This window comes from Pteropus medius, unplaced genomic scaffold (assembly GCF_902729225.1).
Source record: "Pteropus medius unplaced genomic scaffold, Ma_sr-lr_union100, whole genome shotgun sequence".
Classification (NCBI taxonomy): Eukaryota; Metazoa; Chordata; class Mammalia; order Chiroptera; family Pteropodidae; genus Pteropus; species Pteropus medius.
In genome coordinates, this window is record NW_024351729.1 from 11270829 (window position 1) to 11288814 (window position 17986).

The 17986-nt window shown below is 33.3% G+C and overlaps 1 protein-coding gene across 1 annotated transcript in view; it reads left to right on the top strand.

Annotated features, from left to right (window-relative positions):
- CYP20A1 (cytochrome P450 family 20 subfamily A member 1) overlaps positions 1-11127 on the top strand; it is a 40801-nt gene extending 29674 nt beyond the window's left edge. Inside the window, 5 exon segments of the mRNA XM_039844490.1 lie at positions 111-222; positions 1375-1439; positions 10739-10785; positions 10788-10827; positions 10977-11127. Coding sequence (XP_039700424.1) covers positions 111-222; positions 1375-1439; positions 10739-10785; positions 10788-10827; positions 10977-11127 — 415 coding nt within the window.
- The last annotated feature ends 6859 nt before the right edge of the window (positions 11128-17986 follow it).

Here is a 17986-nt window from a genome sequence, read left to right on the forward strand (position 1 = left end):
TTTAAACTAGGAAGGTTATGAAAGCTGTTGAATGACATTTTGAAATGTATGTACGTTTCAAACTGCCTCTCCCAAAGTAAAGATCTTCAAAAAAAATTTTTTTTAAACAGATATTGTCGGCAGGTGCTTTGCGAAACTGTTCGGATTGCCAAACTGACCCCAGTTTCTGCCCGGCTTCAAGATATTGAAGGAAAGATTGACAAATTTATTATTCCTAGAGAGGTAGGAAACATTTAGTATACTTAAGTCATTCAGTTTTTCTTTTCAACTTTTAGTCTATATTTTAAAACTTTATTGTTTAAAGTGTTCAATAAATGCTACCCATTGTTAAAGACGATCATTTTTAAGTGACAAAATAATATATGGTTGTTTTAAAGTTCAAATAATATAAAAGAAAAGTCCCTTCCCCATAGGTACTGCTGTTAATAGTTTAGAGTGTACTTTTATAGATCTTTTTTTGTGTATATATATATATTACTCTCTGTATGTGTATATATTTTAAAAACTGAATTTATATGTGAAAGTTTACTCTTTATATATTGTTCTTTAATTTTCTTCTTTTAGTAGAAAAGTGCTAGTACCACTGGAACTTGATACAACTACAACTCATTATTTTTAATATGCATGGTATTCCATGTACCATAATTTATTTAAGCAGCCTCCATAGATGGAAATTTAGGTGGACTTTTTTTTTTTTAATACAAATTATATGCTTTTAGAGGTATTGGGTAGAGCCTTAGAAATGGAGTTTTGGGGTCAAAGTATATATGCATGTTAAATTTAAATTGCTGTCTAAGTGGCAATTTATATTTTTAGCAACAATGTATGAGAATGCTTTTTGTCTCCATATCCTTACCACTTGTGGGTTTATGAATCTACTACATATTTTATGAATCTTATATGAAAAATTGTCTTGTTATTTTAATGTCCCTTACCCTAATCATTGGTGAGATTGAGTAGCTGATCATTAACAGTTTGTATTTCTTCTTTTGTGAATTATATGCTAAAACTCACTCTTCTTTCTCCTGAGCCTGTATGTCTTTTGTATATTATTCATACCATCAGTTCTATGGCAAATATTTTTTCCTTTTATTATTTATCTTTTACTGGTGCTTATGGTATGTTTTGTTTTTACTGGATGCAGTTTTTAAATTTTCATATAGTTACTTTAGGCTTCCAGATTTTGTGACATGCTTAGTTTTGCCTTCTGCACTACAAGATCACCAGAAAAATGGCTTGTGTTTTCTTCTATTATTTTATAGTTTTAATTTATATTCATTATCTATGTTAAAAGAACGTTTAGGACGAGTTGACTTTCGGGAGTCATTCTGTCTCTGCTAGGCCTTGACTAACCAGAGTAATTTTTTTTCACAGACCCTTGTCCTTTATGCCCTTGGTGTGGTGCTTCAGGATCCAAGTACTTGGCCATCACCATACAAGTATGAAATATCTGTCATTGTCATTATGATTATTGATTTTTATGTATTTGCATGTGGTGTATTCCTTTTTTAAGTTTTGAGGAGAAAATTCCATATGTGACAATGATACAACAAAAGAAAGCCACTGACTTCCCTTTATATCTTGTGCTCACTACTTTTTCTTTGATGAATCTGCTGGCTGCTACTTTTTGTCTCTCCCTTTACCACTTTATCCTAAGACCTATTTAATCACCTAAATTCTACAATGGAATTTTGGAATTCTTTTCTTTTTTTTGGTTAAGTGGGTACTGTTTATGCAGATTTTTTTTTTTCTGCTCTTGGTCTCAATTATTAAACTCTTTAGTCAAATTCAGAAAATAGGTTTTGCCTCTATGTGTTTTTTTGTGAGAATGGCAAGGGAAAGAAAAGTTGAAGACAGAGCTGCTTTTGTTTGCTTCTTAGATAGGCATCTCGTACAATCTGCTTTAAAGAAAAGGGTTAAATTTATTGCCCTGGAAGAAGGTTGTATATTGAGTTGATTGTGGATAAAACAGCAGTGTGAAAGGCAGTGGGACAGGGTTGATGCATGGTTAAAGTACTAGGAAACCTACTTCTGGGGAATAACAATGGGGCGTATTAAGTGTATCTATCATTTTAGTTTTGAATATTATAATGATATTAAAGGAAATCTATTAATGAAATAGCAATCCTTCAAAATATGCTATAAGTAAAAATTAGGTAAATTTTATATTCCACGTGGTTTTTATAGCAAAATTAAAGATGTACATAGGTGGGAAATATATGCTCATAATTTGAAAAACAAACTTTGAAATTTAAAAATTTTTTTAAAAATTCGCATATGGAAAAAGGCCACATTTTTAATAAATTGTAATGAAAAATATAAACTTTGTTGGCACTTTGGACAGTATTTCCATTCTTAAAACACTCAGAGAATCTAGGTTACAAATTAAAAATACTGAAAGGTAGCTATGCCAAAATATGGAAATCATTTTTAGGGCTCAAATGTAATCAAATTTAGGAAATGTTAGTAATAATGTTATATGCAAAGGGAAAGCTTTTCGAAGTTGGGGACTTCCTTCCCCGTCCCTTGTGGAAGGTTCAGAGATACATCTTGTCAGCACCTTGAGATGATCCCTGAGAGACAATTCGTACTAACAAAAATGTACAGAGGACTGAGATATTGAGTGGAGACAGTTGACTAATTACATTTAAATATAATTGTCACACAGAGGAGGAAGAAGAGATTGACTTTTTTCACTGAACTTGATGCTCTTGAGGTCAGTGTGGGATGTTGCATATCTTTTTATGGCTGAGTAGTATCTGTGGTGTGGATGTACCAGATTTTGTTCAGCCTTTCACCCACTAAAGGACATTTGGGTTGTTTCTAGTATTTTGCTATTATGAATGGAGCTGCTATGAGTATTTGTATACAGGTTTTTGTGTGAACGTAGGGTTTCATTTCTTTTGGATAAATGCCCAAGAATACAATTGCTGGGTTATATGCTTAGTGCATGTTTAGTTTTGCTAAAAACTGCTAGGCTTTTTTTCAGAGATTCTCACCAGTCGTGTTTGAGAGGTTCAGTTTCTCAGCAACCTCAATAGCATTAACTATTATCACTATTTTAAAAAAATTTTAGTCTAATACGTATGTGGTGCTATTTTATTGCGGTTTTTATGTTTTCTTTTTGAATGAGTAACTGACATTAATGTAGTCTTCCTATATAAAAATGTCTAGATATGATTAATCTATAAAAAAATACATATAAGTGCATTATTACTGTTAGAATATTGGCAGTGTTTTAGAGCAAGAAACCCTGGGTCAATTTGGTCAATTTCTATGACTTAAATGGGTAATAATGTAAATAATACTCTATACCAAATGATGAAATATTGTCAACTTGTACAAACCAAACTAAAATAAAATTCTCAACAGAAAAGAATGAAGGCAAACATCAGAAATCTCGGTATGGACCAAGAGCAAGATTGTGACATAGTAGGCTCCTGAATTTCCCTATTCCTACAGACACACTGAACATATATCTATACATGAGCAATTTTCTCTTAGAGAAATTTAGAAACTAGCTGAGAAAATACCGACATTGAAAGTAGTAGGAAAGGCTGAGACACTCTTGCCATAAATCCTATCCCTAGCACAGTGCCATATATTCAGGAGGGAACCTGATTCTAGCATTTCCTTGAGAATTAAAGGGTTTTGGACCATACCTTTAATGTCCCAACTTTGAAGACTCTCACTTGAGGAATAGGCTCCCAAAACACCTCACTTTGAAAGCTATTGGGGCTTGTGTTCATGAGTCCCACAGGACTTCAGCAAATGATGAATCAGTTCCTAAAGGGAGCATGATGGGAGCACAAGCACTCACAGTGGCTATCCCCCAGGGCTCAGCACAGAGGGAGAAGGCAAAAATGCTCATCTCCGTTTTTTCCTGGAAGGAAGTTGACTGCATACCTTACAAGCTGCTGCCTGAGGGTCTATCTTCTAATTAGCATTCATCTAGGTACTGACTGTGATCATCGCCAGAGCCTTATGGAGCCAGTGGGCTCCTTCCTTTGGCCCCTTCCAACAATAAAACCAGGTTTCCAGCATCTCCTCTGTGCACACATCTGGTACCCCAACTCTTACAGCTTCCATATGAGGAACATGCCCAAATGAGCTAGCTCATATAGCCAGTGGGTCTTAATGTTCATAATTCCTACAGGACTATAGCAAACAAAGAAGCAGTTGTTAACAGGCATGCAGATATTTGCTGTGTCTGACTCCCAAGGTTCAGTGCAGAGGGAACAGACAAAAAATGGCCATCTCCTAGTCTTTCTTTGGAAGGGGTTTGACTGCATACTTCACAAGTAGCTGGCTCAGGGTCTGACTTTTAATTACCACACATCTAGGTGCTGACTCTGATCTTCCCCTGAGCTCAAAATACCTAGTGGGCACTTCCACTGCCTTCTCTCTCCACTTGCTCCAACAATAAAGCCAGCTTGCCACTATTTCCCATGAAGGAGCTTGTCTGCATATCTAGCAGTTCAACTTTTATGGCTGCTGCTTGAGGGATAGGCCTTCATCACCTAGCTATGATAGCCAGCAGGACTTAATTCACAAGTCCCACAAGATTATAACAAACCATTTTTAAATGGATACAGGAGCACCCCCTGTGGGTAAACACCTGGGCTCCATGCAGAGGGAACAGACAGAAATGGCCATCTCCCAGTTTCTCCTTGGAAAGGGTTTTGACTACATCTTCTAATCAGGCTGCATCTGGGTGCTGACTATGTTCCTGTCCTTTTGGATGTAGACAGGACTTGGCATACTCTCACCTCCTAGGAGCCACTACAAATGAAGATGACAGCTTGAGTAATCACAAAAGTTAGAGACAACCAGGAACTCAGGCTGGGCTAACTAACGAGGTTTATCTCCTACACAAGACTGCTGTCAAGGCTGGAAGAAGTGGCTGTTTTATCTAATGTGAGGAAACCAACACAGAGAGTCATAGAAAATAAGGGAATATGTTCCAAAGAACAAAGAAAAATCTTACTTTGCTTTTTGATGTAAGTGATTTACACAATAGAGAATTCAGTATAACAGCCATAATCATGGTCACAGAGGTCAGGAGAACAGTGCATGAACAAAGTGAGAATTTTAAAAAGAGATAGAAAATACTTAAAAAGTACCAAACAAATCATAGAGTGGGAAAATGCAATAACAGAACTGAAAAATTCTATAGAGGGGTTCAACAGCAGACTAGATTAAGTGGAAGAAACGATCAGCAAATTTGAAGACAGGGCAGTGGAATTCATTTAATCAAGGGAACAAAAAGATAAAAGAATAAAAAAGAATGAAGATAGCTTAAGGGACTTGTGAGAAACCACCAAGCAGACAAATATACACATCGTAGGTGTCCGAGAAGGAGAAGAAAGAGAAAAAGGAACAGAGAAAGCTTATTCAAAGAAATAATGGCTGAAAACTTCCCTTCTGGATCTAGGAAGCCCAAAGAGTACTAAAAATAAATCTAAAGGGACTCACACCAAGACACATTATAATTAAATTGTCAAAAGTTAAAGACAGATAAAATCTTAAAAGTAGCAGGAGAAAGACAACATGTTATTTACAACCCCCCCTCCATAAGACTGTGGGGGAACAGAAAGAATTTCACTGAAAAAACAGCTGTGTATATAATGTCTGTTTCCAGAGGATTGTATTTAATGTTTTTATAATAGTTAAATTTGTTCACAGTCGTTTGTTATAATTAAACTTGATAACTTATTTGCAGAGAGCTGTATGGCTTATAATGAACTCTTAAATATCTTGTTGATGTCCTGATAAACCTTATTTTGTTAGACAATGTGTAAATAGATAAATTGCTAATATTGGGAATGTGTCGTTTGTAAACCTAACTTAAAATGCTATATTCTCTTTTGATTAAATGTTTCAAAATCCCAGAAAAAAAAAACGATTATTGGGGAAAAAAAGATCCAGTATGAAACAGGAAATCAATTACAAGAAGAAAACTGGAAAATTCACAGATAGTTGGAGATAAAACAACATGCCACCAAACAAACAATGGGTCAAAGAATAAATTCAAAAAAATTTGAAAATTTGAAAAGACAAAATTGACAGAACTTTAGCTAGACTAAGAAAAAGTGAAAGCTTAAATAAATAAAACTATAAATGAAAAGAGACATTACAACTGATAACATGAATTCTAATAATCATAAGAGAATACTATGAACAATTTTATGCTAATAAGATAGATAACCTGGGGGAAATAAATTCCTAGAAACATAAAATATACCAAGCATTTGACAAAATTAAATATCCTTTTATGATGAAAACTCTCAAATTAGAGATAGAAGGATTGCGCCTCAACATAATAAAGGCTATGTATAACAAGCCTACTGCTAACATCATACTCTGGTTAAAGGCTGAAAGCTTTTCCTCTAAAATCAGGAGAAAGACAAGGATACCCACTCACTACTTTCATTCAACATAGTATTGGACGTCCTAGCCAGAGCAATTAGGCAAGAAAAAGAAATAAAAGGTATCTAAATCAGAAAAGAAAAAATTGTCTCTATTTGCAGATGATAAGATATATATTGAAAACCCTAAGGATGCCACCAAAAACTGTTAGAACTAATAAATGAATTCAGTAAAGTTGCATGATACAAAATGAATATCCAGATCTTACTTGACTTACGATGAGGCCATGTCCTGATAAACCTGTTGTAATTTGAAAATACCGTAAATTGAAAATGTATTTAATATACTTCACCTACCAAATATCATAGCTTAGCCTAGCCTACCTTAAATGTGCTCGGAACACTTACATTAGCCTATTGTTGGGCAAAATCATTTAACAAAGCCTATTTTATAATAAAGTGTTGGCTATCTCATGGAATTTATGCATATTGCTTTTACATTATCGTGATATTGAAAAATCCTAAGTCAAACAATTTTACATTGGGGACCATCTGTATGAAAATCAATTGCATTTCTATATATTAACAACAAGTTATCAGAAAGAAAAATTAAGATAACAATTTCAAATACAATAGCATCAAAAAGAGTAAAACACTTAGGAATATATTCAAATAAGAAGGTGAAAGATCTATGTACTGAATACTGATGGAAGTAATTGAATAAGACTCAAATAAATGGAAAAGTAATCTGTGTTCATGGATTGGAAGAATTAATATTGTTAAAATATTCTTCCTAGCCAAATGATTACAAATTAAGTAAAATCCCTATCAAAAATTCCAGTGTCACTTTTTACAGAAATAGAATTAATTTTTAATTCATATAGAACCACAAAAGGCCCAAAATAGCCAAAGCAGTCTTGAAAAAGAACAAAGGCAGAGACATCATACCTCCCAATTTCAAACTATATTCCAAAGCTACAGTAATCAAAATAGTATGGTACTGACATAAAAACAGAAGTAGATCAGAGACACATAGACACATAGAATGCAGAGCCCAAAAATAAACCCATGCATTTGTGATCAGTTAATTTTCAACAAATGAGGCAAGAATATACAGTGGTGGAAAGAGCATCATCAATAAATGGTACATGGAAAACTGGATATCCACATTATAAGAGAATGACACTGGACTCCTGTCTTACAACAGGCAAATGGAATAAGACTTGAATGTAAAACCTAAAACCTTAAAACCCCTGGAAGAAAACAGAGGGGTAAGATCCTTCACATAGTTCATGTCAGTGATTTTTAGATTTGACACCAAAAGCAAAGGCAACAAAAGTCAGGATAAGCAAGTAGAACTATGGCAAACTAAAAGGCATCTACACGGGAAAGGAAACCATCAACAAAATGAAAAGGCATCCTATGGAATGGGGGAAAATATTTGCCAACCACATATCCGATATAGGGTTAACATCCAAAAAATATAAGGAACTCCTATAACACAATAGCAAAAAATGGGGAAAGGACCTGAATAGACATTTTTACAAAGAAGACATGCAAATGAAATGGCCAACAGGTTCATGAAAAGGTGCTCAACATCACTAATCAGAGAATTGCAAATCAAAACCAAGAGAACACCTCACAGCTGTTAGGATGGCTATCGTCAAGAAGACAAGACAACGAATACTGTTGGTGTGAATATAAACTGGTACAGCCACTATGAAAAATAGCATGGAGGTTCCTCAAGAAATTAAAAATTGAGCTATCATATGGTCCAGCAGTGACACTTCTGAGTATATGTTCAAAAGAAACAAAATCATCTTGAAGAGATATCTGTACTTCCATGTTCATTGCAGCATTATTCACAAGTATGGAAACAGCCTAAGTAGAATGTTTTTCAGCCTCACAAAAGAAGGAAATCCTGCTATTTTCACACCATGGATAAACCTGGAGGGTATTATGTTAAGTGAAATGAGCTAGACAGAGAAAGATAAATATTGCAAGGTATCACTTATATGTGTAATCTAAAATAGAAAAAAAAAAGTCAGACATATAGAAACAGAGTAGAATGGTCATGGGGATGGGGAGTTGGGGGGATATAGGGAATACCTGATAAAAGGGTACAAACTCATTTTCGAGATGAATAAGGTCTAAGGATCTAATATATAAAATAGTGACTATGGTTGATAATACTATATAGTATAATTGAAATTTGCTGGGAATGTAGAAATTAAGTGTTCTCATAATGCACATGAAATGGTAACTAATGTGATGGATGGGTTAATTAATTTGAGGATGGTAATCCTTTCACAATGTGTACAGATGTCATATTGTACAGTTTAAGTATATTACAATTTTATTTGTCAATTATGCTTCATTGAAGCTGAAAAAAATAAGTAATCATTTTGGTTTTTATTTTATTTTTAATCTTTAAAATTGTGAGTTGCTGTTTTTTTATTTTTAAATTAATTAATTTATTTTAATTAGTATCAAGTATACAGTGCATTGGTTAGACATCAATATAGTTCATAAAACAATCCCCCCAATTGCTCCCTTCCTCCCCTGGCCTTCCACCTAGCCAACATATTAATGGTAATTGCATTTCCTATGCCATGCTCCCCATCCCCATGACCGTCTATCAACTACTAATTTGTATTTCTTTAACCCTTCACCTCATTCTTCCAGCCCACCAACGCCCCTCTGCTCTGTCTGTCACCAAATTGTCCACTATTTTTGTGAGTCTGTTTTTGATTAGTTTGTTCTTTTTGTTTCTTGGATTCTGCATATAAGTGAAATCACATGGTATTTATCTTTGTCTGACTTAATTTCACTCAGCATAATAACCTCTAGGTACATCCATGTTGTTGCGAATGGTAGGATTTCATTTTTTTAATGGCTGGATAATATTCCATTTTATATATGAACCATAATTTATTTATCCAATCATCTGTTGATAGGCATTTAGGTTGCTTCAATATCATGGCTATTGTAAATTGTGCTGCCATGAATATTGGGGTGCATAGATTTTTACAAATTATTGTTTTGGTTTTCTTTGGATAAATACCCAGAAGTGAAATTGCTGGGTCAGAAAGTATATCCATTTTTAATTTTTTGAGAAACCTCCATTCTGTTTTCCATAGCGGCTGTACCAGTTTGCGATCCCACCAACAATGTATGAGTGTTCCCTTTTTTCTCCACATCCTCACCAACACTTGTTGTTTTTTAATTTATTGATGATAGCCGTTCTGACAGGTGTGAGGTGATATCTCATTGTGGTTTTAATTTGCATTTCTCTGATGATTAGCAACCTTGAGCATCTTTTCATAAGTCTATTAGCCATCTATTTTTCCTTTTTGGAGAAGTGTCTGTTCAGGTCTTTTGCCCATTTTTTTCTTTTTTTGTCTGCCCATTTTTTAATTGGATTATTTTTTTGTTGTTGAGTTGTATGAGTTCTTTATATATCAGCAATCAGTTGTCTATTTGTTTTGTTGAAAAATTGTGTTTTACAAAATAATTGGAAAAATCAAGTTTGATTCTTTTAATCTGAAAACGATAGACATCTTTGGATAAACATTTAGAGTTTCTATTTTCAAGATAGTTTATAAAAGGAAAAACATTAAATAGATATAATTTTTATATGAACTATAATATAAGAAGTGCGTTCCAAAAATGAAAAGTAATTTATACTTTTTAAAAATGAAATGAAAGAGAATTCTCTTTTTCTCTCATAGAGTTTAGATCTCCTAAAAACATTTGTATTTGAGAGGGAATTTTATGCTCAGTAATGGATGGTTTATTTGTTTTGTTTTAGTATATTCATTTTCCCTGTGACAGTTTTCAGAGTGAAATCTGTACAATAAAAAACCTTTGCCTCTTCATTTTTCTCACTCATCAGTAAGTGCAGATGTAATGTAATTAATTGCTGAATATAATTTTAAGTCTGGTGTCTCCAGTTTTAAGGAATAAATTTAATTAACGAAGCAACATAAAATGCCTTGCACATTAATGATGGTCTCATGTAACTGATATTTCTAACACTTTTAAATTTAAATATTCATTATGTGATTTTGTATGTTTTATCCTTATATCTCATAAAATGATGTAAACTTGTGTTACAGTTATACTCATTGCTGGTTTCACAGAAATGTATTTTTTATCTATTGTTTGGAATAATAAAGTAAGCAGAAAGAAACTAAATATATATAATATTCAGTAATTTGGGGACATAATAATAGGTGAAAATTAAATATAATGTGCCAGCAGTTTCTATTTTCATTAGTTTTTAAACTTTGTTATCTACCTGTGTTCTTATAGTGTAAATATGTAAAATCCCAATGGAGCTCTGTTAAATTAGCCCCAAATCTTTTTAGGTTTGATCCAGACCGTTTTGATGACGAATCGATAATGAAAACTTTCTCCTGCTTGGATTCTCAGGCACACAGGAATGCCCAGAGCTGAGGTGAGATGACAGAAGAAGTAAAGTGAAAGGAAAGATGTTAGACTTTGTACTTATAAATTTGATGATCAATGTTGATGAGAATGAGCAATCTGTATAATTAAAATGTAATTGTTAATCTTTAGTAACGAGGCTGCTTTCTTCCTGACTAGGTTTGCTTATATGGTGACTACAGTACTTCTGAGTGTATTGGTGAGGAGACTACACCTACTTTCAGTAGAGGGACAAGTTATTGAAACTAAATATGAGCTGGTAACATCGTCCAAGGAAGAAGCTTGGATCACTGTGTCAAAGAGATACTAAATTTTATACATTTAGTTTTGTTGAGGAAAATAACCATTTAGAAATTTGTATTGAATCCTTTTATAAACCAAATATGATTGTGTAATATAAGCACCTATTATACTTTATTAAGTAAATTTGGATTTTTGTATATCAGATTTTCTTAATGCATGATATACACTTACACTTATTGCATCAATATAGTGATAATTTTAATGGGAAGCTTTTAATTTTTGTCTTAGCACTTTCTATGTTACTATTTTTCTATGTTTTATCTTGGTTTTATCTTTAAAATTATTCATGAAGAAAAACTATTTTGCATAATTTGGGGAATCATGTTTTCTGAATATTCATAAAAAGAAACATAATCTTACTCCTTTTCATACTTCCAATGAAACTCCTTAAAGGGAAAACAAAGGACTTTCCATAATTGTATTCCTTGGATTAACATATTTAATTTTTCAGTATAAATTATTTGTGTTTAATCATTGTTATTAGGTTTGAGTAATCATTGGGTAACCTATCTTGTATTTGGTATTCTTATGCCTCCCTGGACAATAGTGTTCATTTCATGACTTATACAGGACTGATCATTTTGAAAATAATACAGTTGTTTTGAATGTGTTTCTGAAGTGCTTTTCCCAGGTGACAAACTAAGATTGAAGTTTGTCTTTCTGTTTTGCTGGAAATCTTATTAGTACTAAATTACCCCACTAATTTTCACTCGTGGAAAAAAATAGAATTCCTAAATTTATTTATTATTGTTATATACTTAACATAATGAATTCATGATTAAGAAATCAGAGAGCACTAACCAAAAACCAAAACCGATTAAAAAGAAAACAAATATGGGTGGAAATTGTAAAATATATGACAGAAAGGGATAATAACCATGTTACTTATAAAGAGCTCATACATATTGATAAGAAAATATAAAATTGATAAATGGAAAAAAGACATGAATAAGCAGCTTTTACAGGAGGAAATAGCTAATAAACTTAGAAAAATGATCAATCTCACTAGTAAGCAAAGAAATATTGGGGCTATTTGAAAACTATTTTAAGTATCTTTGACAATTTACATTTTAGTAATGGTAAGTTTTATTTTTAATACTTTATTGATAGCATTGTATTTTAGTCCACTTTTTGTTGTTATATTCTTAATTCTTTTTCAAAAAATACATTAAAAAAAATAAAAAAACAAGGAAATATGCCAAGGTAGATAGAGAGGAAAGGAAGAAAAAATGATAAATGTTTGCAGGTGAGCTTATTTTTTACGCCGTTGGATTGTAAATTCAGTTTCAAGAATGTACCCTAGTTGTTAACCGAGTTATTTTATGCTGTTTACGGTTAATAGCTAACATTTTAGACCTAGTTATGAGTGGTTAACATAGAAATTTAATTAGATATAGACTTTATTTTCTGGAAAAAATATTTAACCTATGGAATAATTTAAATTCTAAAATTTTAAGTGAAAAGTAGTCTTAGTTCCTAGTATCATGTTTCTAAAAAGATATATTTCAAAATAAATTGTTAAATTTATTCTTACCTGCCTATGGTTTTCTATGGTTTTGTGTATGTAGCGCATCTTCCTTTGTTATCCAAGTATCTTAATTGGTTTTGAACCTGGCAGTGGAAGGTAAGAGTAGGCAATTGATATGTAAACCTAGTGTCTATAAAATCAGATGAGGTAAGTGGAGTTTTAAAGTACGTGAGACCTGATCTGCAGTGATCAAGGCAGAATCAGGGCAGCTGAACCAGAAAGTCAGAGAGTTGACATGTTGCCAATAAATGAAGCACTGTATAATTACAAATAATAATTGGAATCAAGGAAAATGAAGGATAGATGAATCGGCTAAATAAGTTATCTATCCATAGTTACATGACTAACTTAAAATAGTCAAAAATCATCTTCAAGAGGATTTAAAAATATAAAAATACTGTTAATCATGTATAAAATAAGTTACCCATTCATTGTTGTTCTTACTCATCTCTTTGTATTTATCAAGTGACTGAAAGTTTAGTAGCCTCAGTGTCACTGAAGGCTCACAGCATGACTCTACCAGGAGTCTTAAGTTTTGTAGCTTTTGGTTTTTTAAAAACTATTTCTTCACTGATTCTGATCTGCATCCTTTTTGATAGTTCAGAAGTTTATTGTTAAAAACATCAACACAGCACATTTTTATGTAATGAAGGGGCTCTTCCACACTCGGTGCTAATAAAATTCAAGGCAGAGTTAAATCTGTGCATGTGTTTGGGGAAAATGAAAATTCACATACTGTTTCATTTTTTAAAATACATAAGTAGAATCTATCTTATTTATAGACCTTATGTCAAAATTTGTTTTCTTTATCTTAGTTTATATTTTATAACAAAATTCTTTTTTATTATTAAAATTATGTAAGTTTATTGTAGAAAAATCTAGGAAATACGGAGACACAGAAATAGCAAACTCAGTCACTGCTAGTTCCACTACTTGAAATTAGCCAGTGTCAAGCTTCTGAGATAGATCCTTCTACTCTTTTTTATCCACATACAATTTTTTCACGCATATATGGAGTTTTCTTCATTTAGTATATTATGAACAATAGCATTTTCTACAACCAGAACATTAGTATTCTCACTCAGAATGTAAGCACAGATTTTTGAAATTCTTACTGCTCTTTATGTTTTCTGATATTCTTGTTATATTTTTCAACTTTTAAAATATCCTTCTCCATCCATTCTATCAAAACAGTTATATTTTGTACATCTAAGTTACTAAAGTCATAAAACAATCTAGGTGTTACAACGAGCATTTAAGAAATGAAATTACACCCCTATTCTAAGAAAAATCTTCAGTATAATTAAATTGAAATTGAGATGACAGTTTAACTTTTAAGAAGAATCTTAAGAATCTTTGTTGTTTTTGGACTCTGGGGCAAACAGATTAAGATTCTTCCCTAAGGACATCTTTAGTTTTTACTCTAGATCCATAAAAAGCACTGTTAACCTATAAAATGTACTTTTTTCACGTGTGACTTTGTTGACAGACTGAAACCACTTAAAAAACACAAGTCTACCCAGTGTGTAAAACTGAGGACATGACCAGTAGCATTAAAGATTTGTTTAGTAGCTGTGAGAAGGTAAAACTGTGAGAGAAATTTTCAAGGGCAGGTTTTCATAATGTAAACAAAGTGACAGTGACCTGATTTTTCTTCCTAGCCAGTCCTATGCCTGTTTCTTAAGTTACTAAGACCAATTATTAAGATAGAAGGGGAGGACTTTAGGGTGGGGGTGGGGGTTGGCGGAGATATGACAACAAAGGAGTTACTGTTACTACAGAAGTCAGAGGAAATCTGCACAGCCAAAAAGGCTTAATACAGTGTTGCTTTGAATGGCTTTGACTGACCTGCACTGATAAAAAGGAGTGAGACTGAAACTTTACAGTAATAGTTGAGCTGAAAGTAGAGTAGGATTAGAACAGGCAGTTGTTACAAACCAAATACTTTATATACCTATCTCTTTTAGTCTTTAGAGCATAACAGTAGGTTCAGTGACAGACTGAAATAGTTTTTCATTCCTGCTAGAGTGCTGTAAATGAAGATAGCTGAATACTAGCTAAGAAACAATAAAAGATCTAAACTTCAAATTATCTTAATATCTTCAGTGGGGTTTATTGTGTATTTTGTTCTTAATTAGAAGGGAATCAAGCAATAGTTTCAAATGATATGCTGTTCATAATAGGTAAAGAAAATGGTTAAAAGTACTGTGACAGCAATATTAAAAGAAATCTTAAGAAAATGAATGCTGCCAACTCAATCACAATTGTACACCTGTTTAAACTTTTTCCTGTTTGCACATACATGTGTTTTTACTTATTGTAATTATAACAATATAGTTTTTCACTTAATTTCAAACATTTTCCTTTGTTACTTAATTTTTGTAAGGGCTTCAGGGAATATACTTTTTTGGGGGGAATAGACATTTAAAATAGAAATCAATTTAATACTTGATTTATAGAATTTTATAATAATGAATGGATAACTGTAAGTTTCGAGTTGAGAACTATTTTTTAAAACACCCAGGAAATAAAAGGCAGGAAATACATTCCTTTTTCCAGTTCCACTTCCCATTTAATCAATTTACCATTTGGTGGCTATCTTTCTAAAGATTGGGAATGGATATTGTTATAGCATGTGATAAAATGCCATGAACAAATAGTCACAAATATCCTATCGAGTAATTAAAACACACACACACATTTATATCTAAAATACTTGCAAATTCGTTTTAATTTTTAACACATGATAGTAGGGAATGAAACGGCTACCTCACCATTGTAACTGCATGATAGATAAAATTGTAAAGTTCCTCTCTTCAAAAAGGTAATCAATAAATATTTTTGAATAAATGAATGAGTCTTCATTGAGGTTTTTTGTGCACCTAGAATAAAGTAAATGGAATTATTGAATAGTTGAAGAAGATCTCCAAGTAGCCAAACTACCTGTAATGCTATTAGTGCTTTGTGATATGCTAAGTACCTCATTACTTGAAGTATTTAGGATTACTTTTGTGTAAACATCTTTCAGTGATGCCTGTATTAGATGTGAACATATAGATTTATAGTAGGCTATAGTTATATAAAATATCAACCAAAATAGTTGTTAAATAGTTCTTTGTTTCTCCCATATCTTATCAATCATTAAACCAGGAAATGTTTAAGGATTGGAGTTTCTTATTAGGTTAGTGAGAGCATTAAGTGTCTCATGGAACACTATTCTGTGAGATACTCTAGGGAAAAGATTTTGGATCATATTCAAACTCATTCTCCATTCTATATTCCCGGATATTTATAATATATATTAATATACTGGAATTGCTGAAGAAGTTCTGTAAAGAAACCTATTTTAACTTGGTTTAACACTCAGTGTTCCAAATATATTTGAAAAGGGTACCCCTTTTTCCAGTTATACCTATTATCCTGGAAAACCAGTGTTTCACAGAAGTGGTGTTCTGTAGACCAGAATGAATTTGGACCAACATGATCCTGAGACAAATAGGAATCTCAAGGAACATGTCTTAGGTAGTTCCTTAAATTCTGCATGGTCCAGAGATTCTCTAGACTGGGAATGACCACAGTCTTAGAACCAAACCACTTGAATTCCATATTCTCTCACTCCCTTACCGCTCTTTTCTCCGTCAGGGTACATCACCCTCTAGCTCTGCTGATTCTCTCCTATACACCTGACTTGACTTCCTTTCCTTTCCTTTCTAAAGAAATGGGGCCTATTTAGAATAGCGTCAGGTTTTTTCTTGAGCCCTTAATGTGTGTCATATCTTATGCTAGGCACTGGGGATACAGCAGTGAACGAATCAGACATGACATTATTATTGTGTTCTCTCTCTTCTTTGCTTCATCCATGAGGGAAAACCCCAAATTCTTAATGTACCAAAGCTTAACTTTCCAGCACTCAGAGCTCTCTAGGTCCTGGGTTTGGAAGCAGCTCAAGGACCCTTTAGGTTAGTGGCTGAAAGGGACACAGAAAGGAACTTGTTGACTACATGACAAAGAAAAAGGGCTTCTGTTATAGGCTGTAGTGGGAGAAGCAGCACAAGGAAGTGTTGGGAGTCAAATCATTATTTTTGTTTTTAGTGTATGGGCCAGAGGATTAAATTTGGTGTCTTATCAAGGAAAACTGTCAACACTGATGCTAAATCACTGGAGAACTTTCAGAGTGAGGAGAAATAAAGCTGAGAATTGGTTGGACTAGGTTAAAGATCAATGTTTATTATAGTCATTTGTATGAATTGTTTAGTTTTACAACAGCATTAGGTGTGTTCAGCTTTCATGATTTGTTGATTCTGTTGGCAAGGTCATCGGCTAATAGATAATTGGATTTTTAGAGCTTAAAAGGACCTCGTAAAGATTATGTGCATCATTTGCTCACAACCTAAAAATTTAGAGAAGCCTAGAGTTTCTGGGTGTGGTAATGTTATTGGGTTTTTACTTTGGATTTTTCTCATATCTTTCTGGAGATTCATGCTTAAGTCTATACCACTATTATATTCACAGCATTTTGTTAAGCTTTCAAGGAGGTGTAGATTCAGAAAGAATTGGAAATTAAAATATATATATATTCCTGATACAGAACCTTTGAGGGAGATGCAAATGTGTTTTGAATGTTAAATTTACTTAGATTTAAAAATACATATCTTCAAGCAAAGTTGCCATGACAACCTTTCTTAATGTGTGTATAAATTTTATGTCTGTCTCTTTGAGATTTTCATCTTTTCCAATACAGGGTTTAATCACAAGAATTGGTCACTGTGGTATATTTCTATCTGCATGGTGCCTTATGGGAATTATATAATTTGAGGAAATGCAAATCAAGCAATAGGACAGTTCTATAGCATAGTGGTTCCACCAAAATAAATGTCATCTGGCTCTCTCCATGATCAAGAGATTGATCTGGTTTCAAACCCAAAATGAAATTTTAGATAGAACCATGAGTCTGTTCTGAGTTTCTGGGGTTTTTTGTTTGTTTGGTTGGTTGGTTTTGTTTTCTTATTAAGAAGACTTATAGGAGAGCCCTATAGGAGGAAGTTTGGGAAATTCTGGACCAAATCTTTTGGTCAGCCCCGAACTGACCCAGCCTACCTGGGATCATCTAAATCTCATCTCTAGGTCATCTCTTCCTCCCCTCCCCTCCCCTCCCCACCCCTCTTCTCTCTCCTCCCCCCCTCTCCTCTCCTTTCCTCCTCTCCTCTTCCTCTCCCTTCTCCCCTCCTCCCCCCTCCCCTCCCATCTCCCATCTCATATCTCCATCTCATATCTCCGTCTCATCTTCTCTACAATGGCCAGGCATGTGGACAGAGACACCCCAATCCAGCAATGGTAG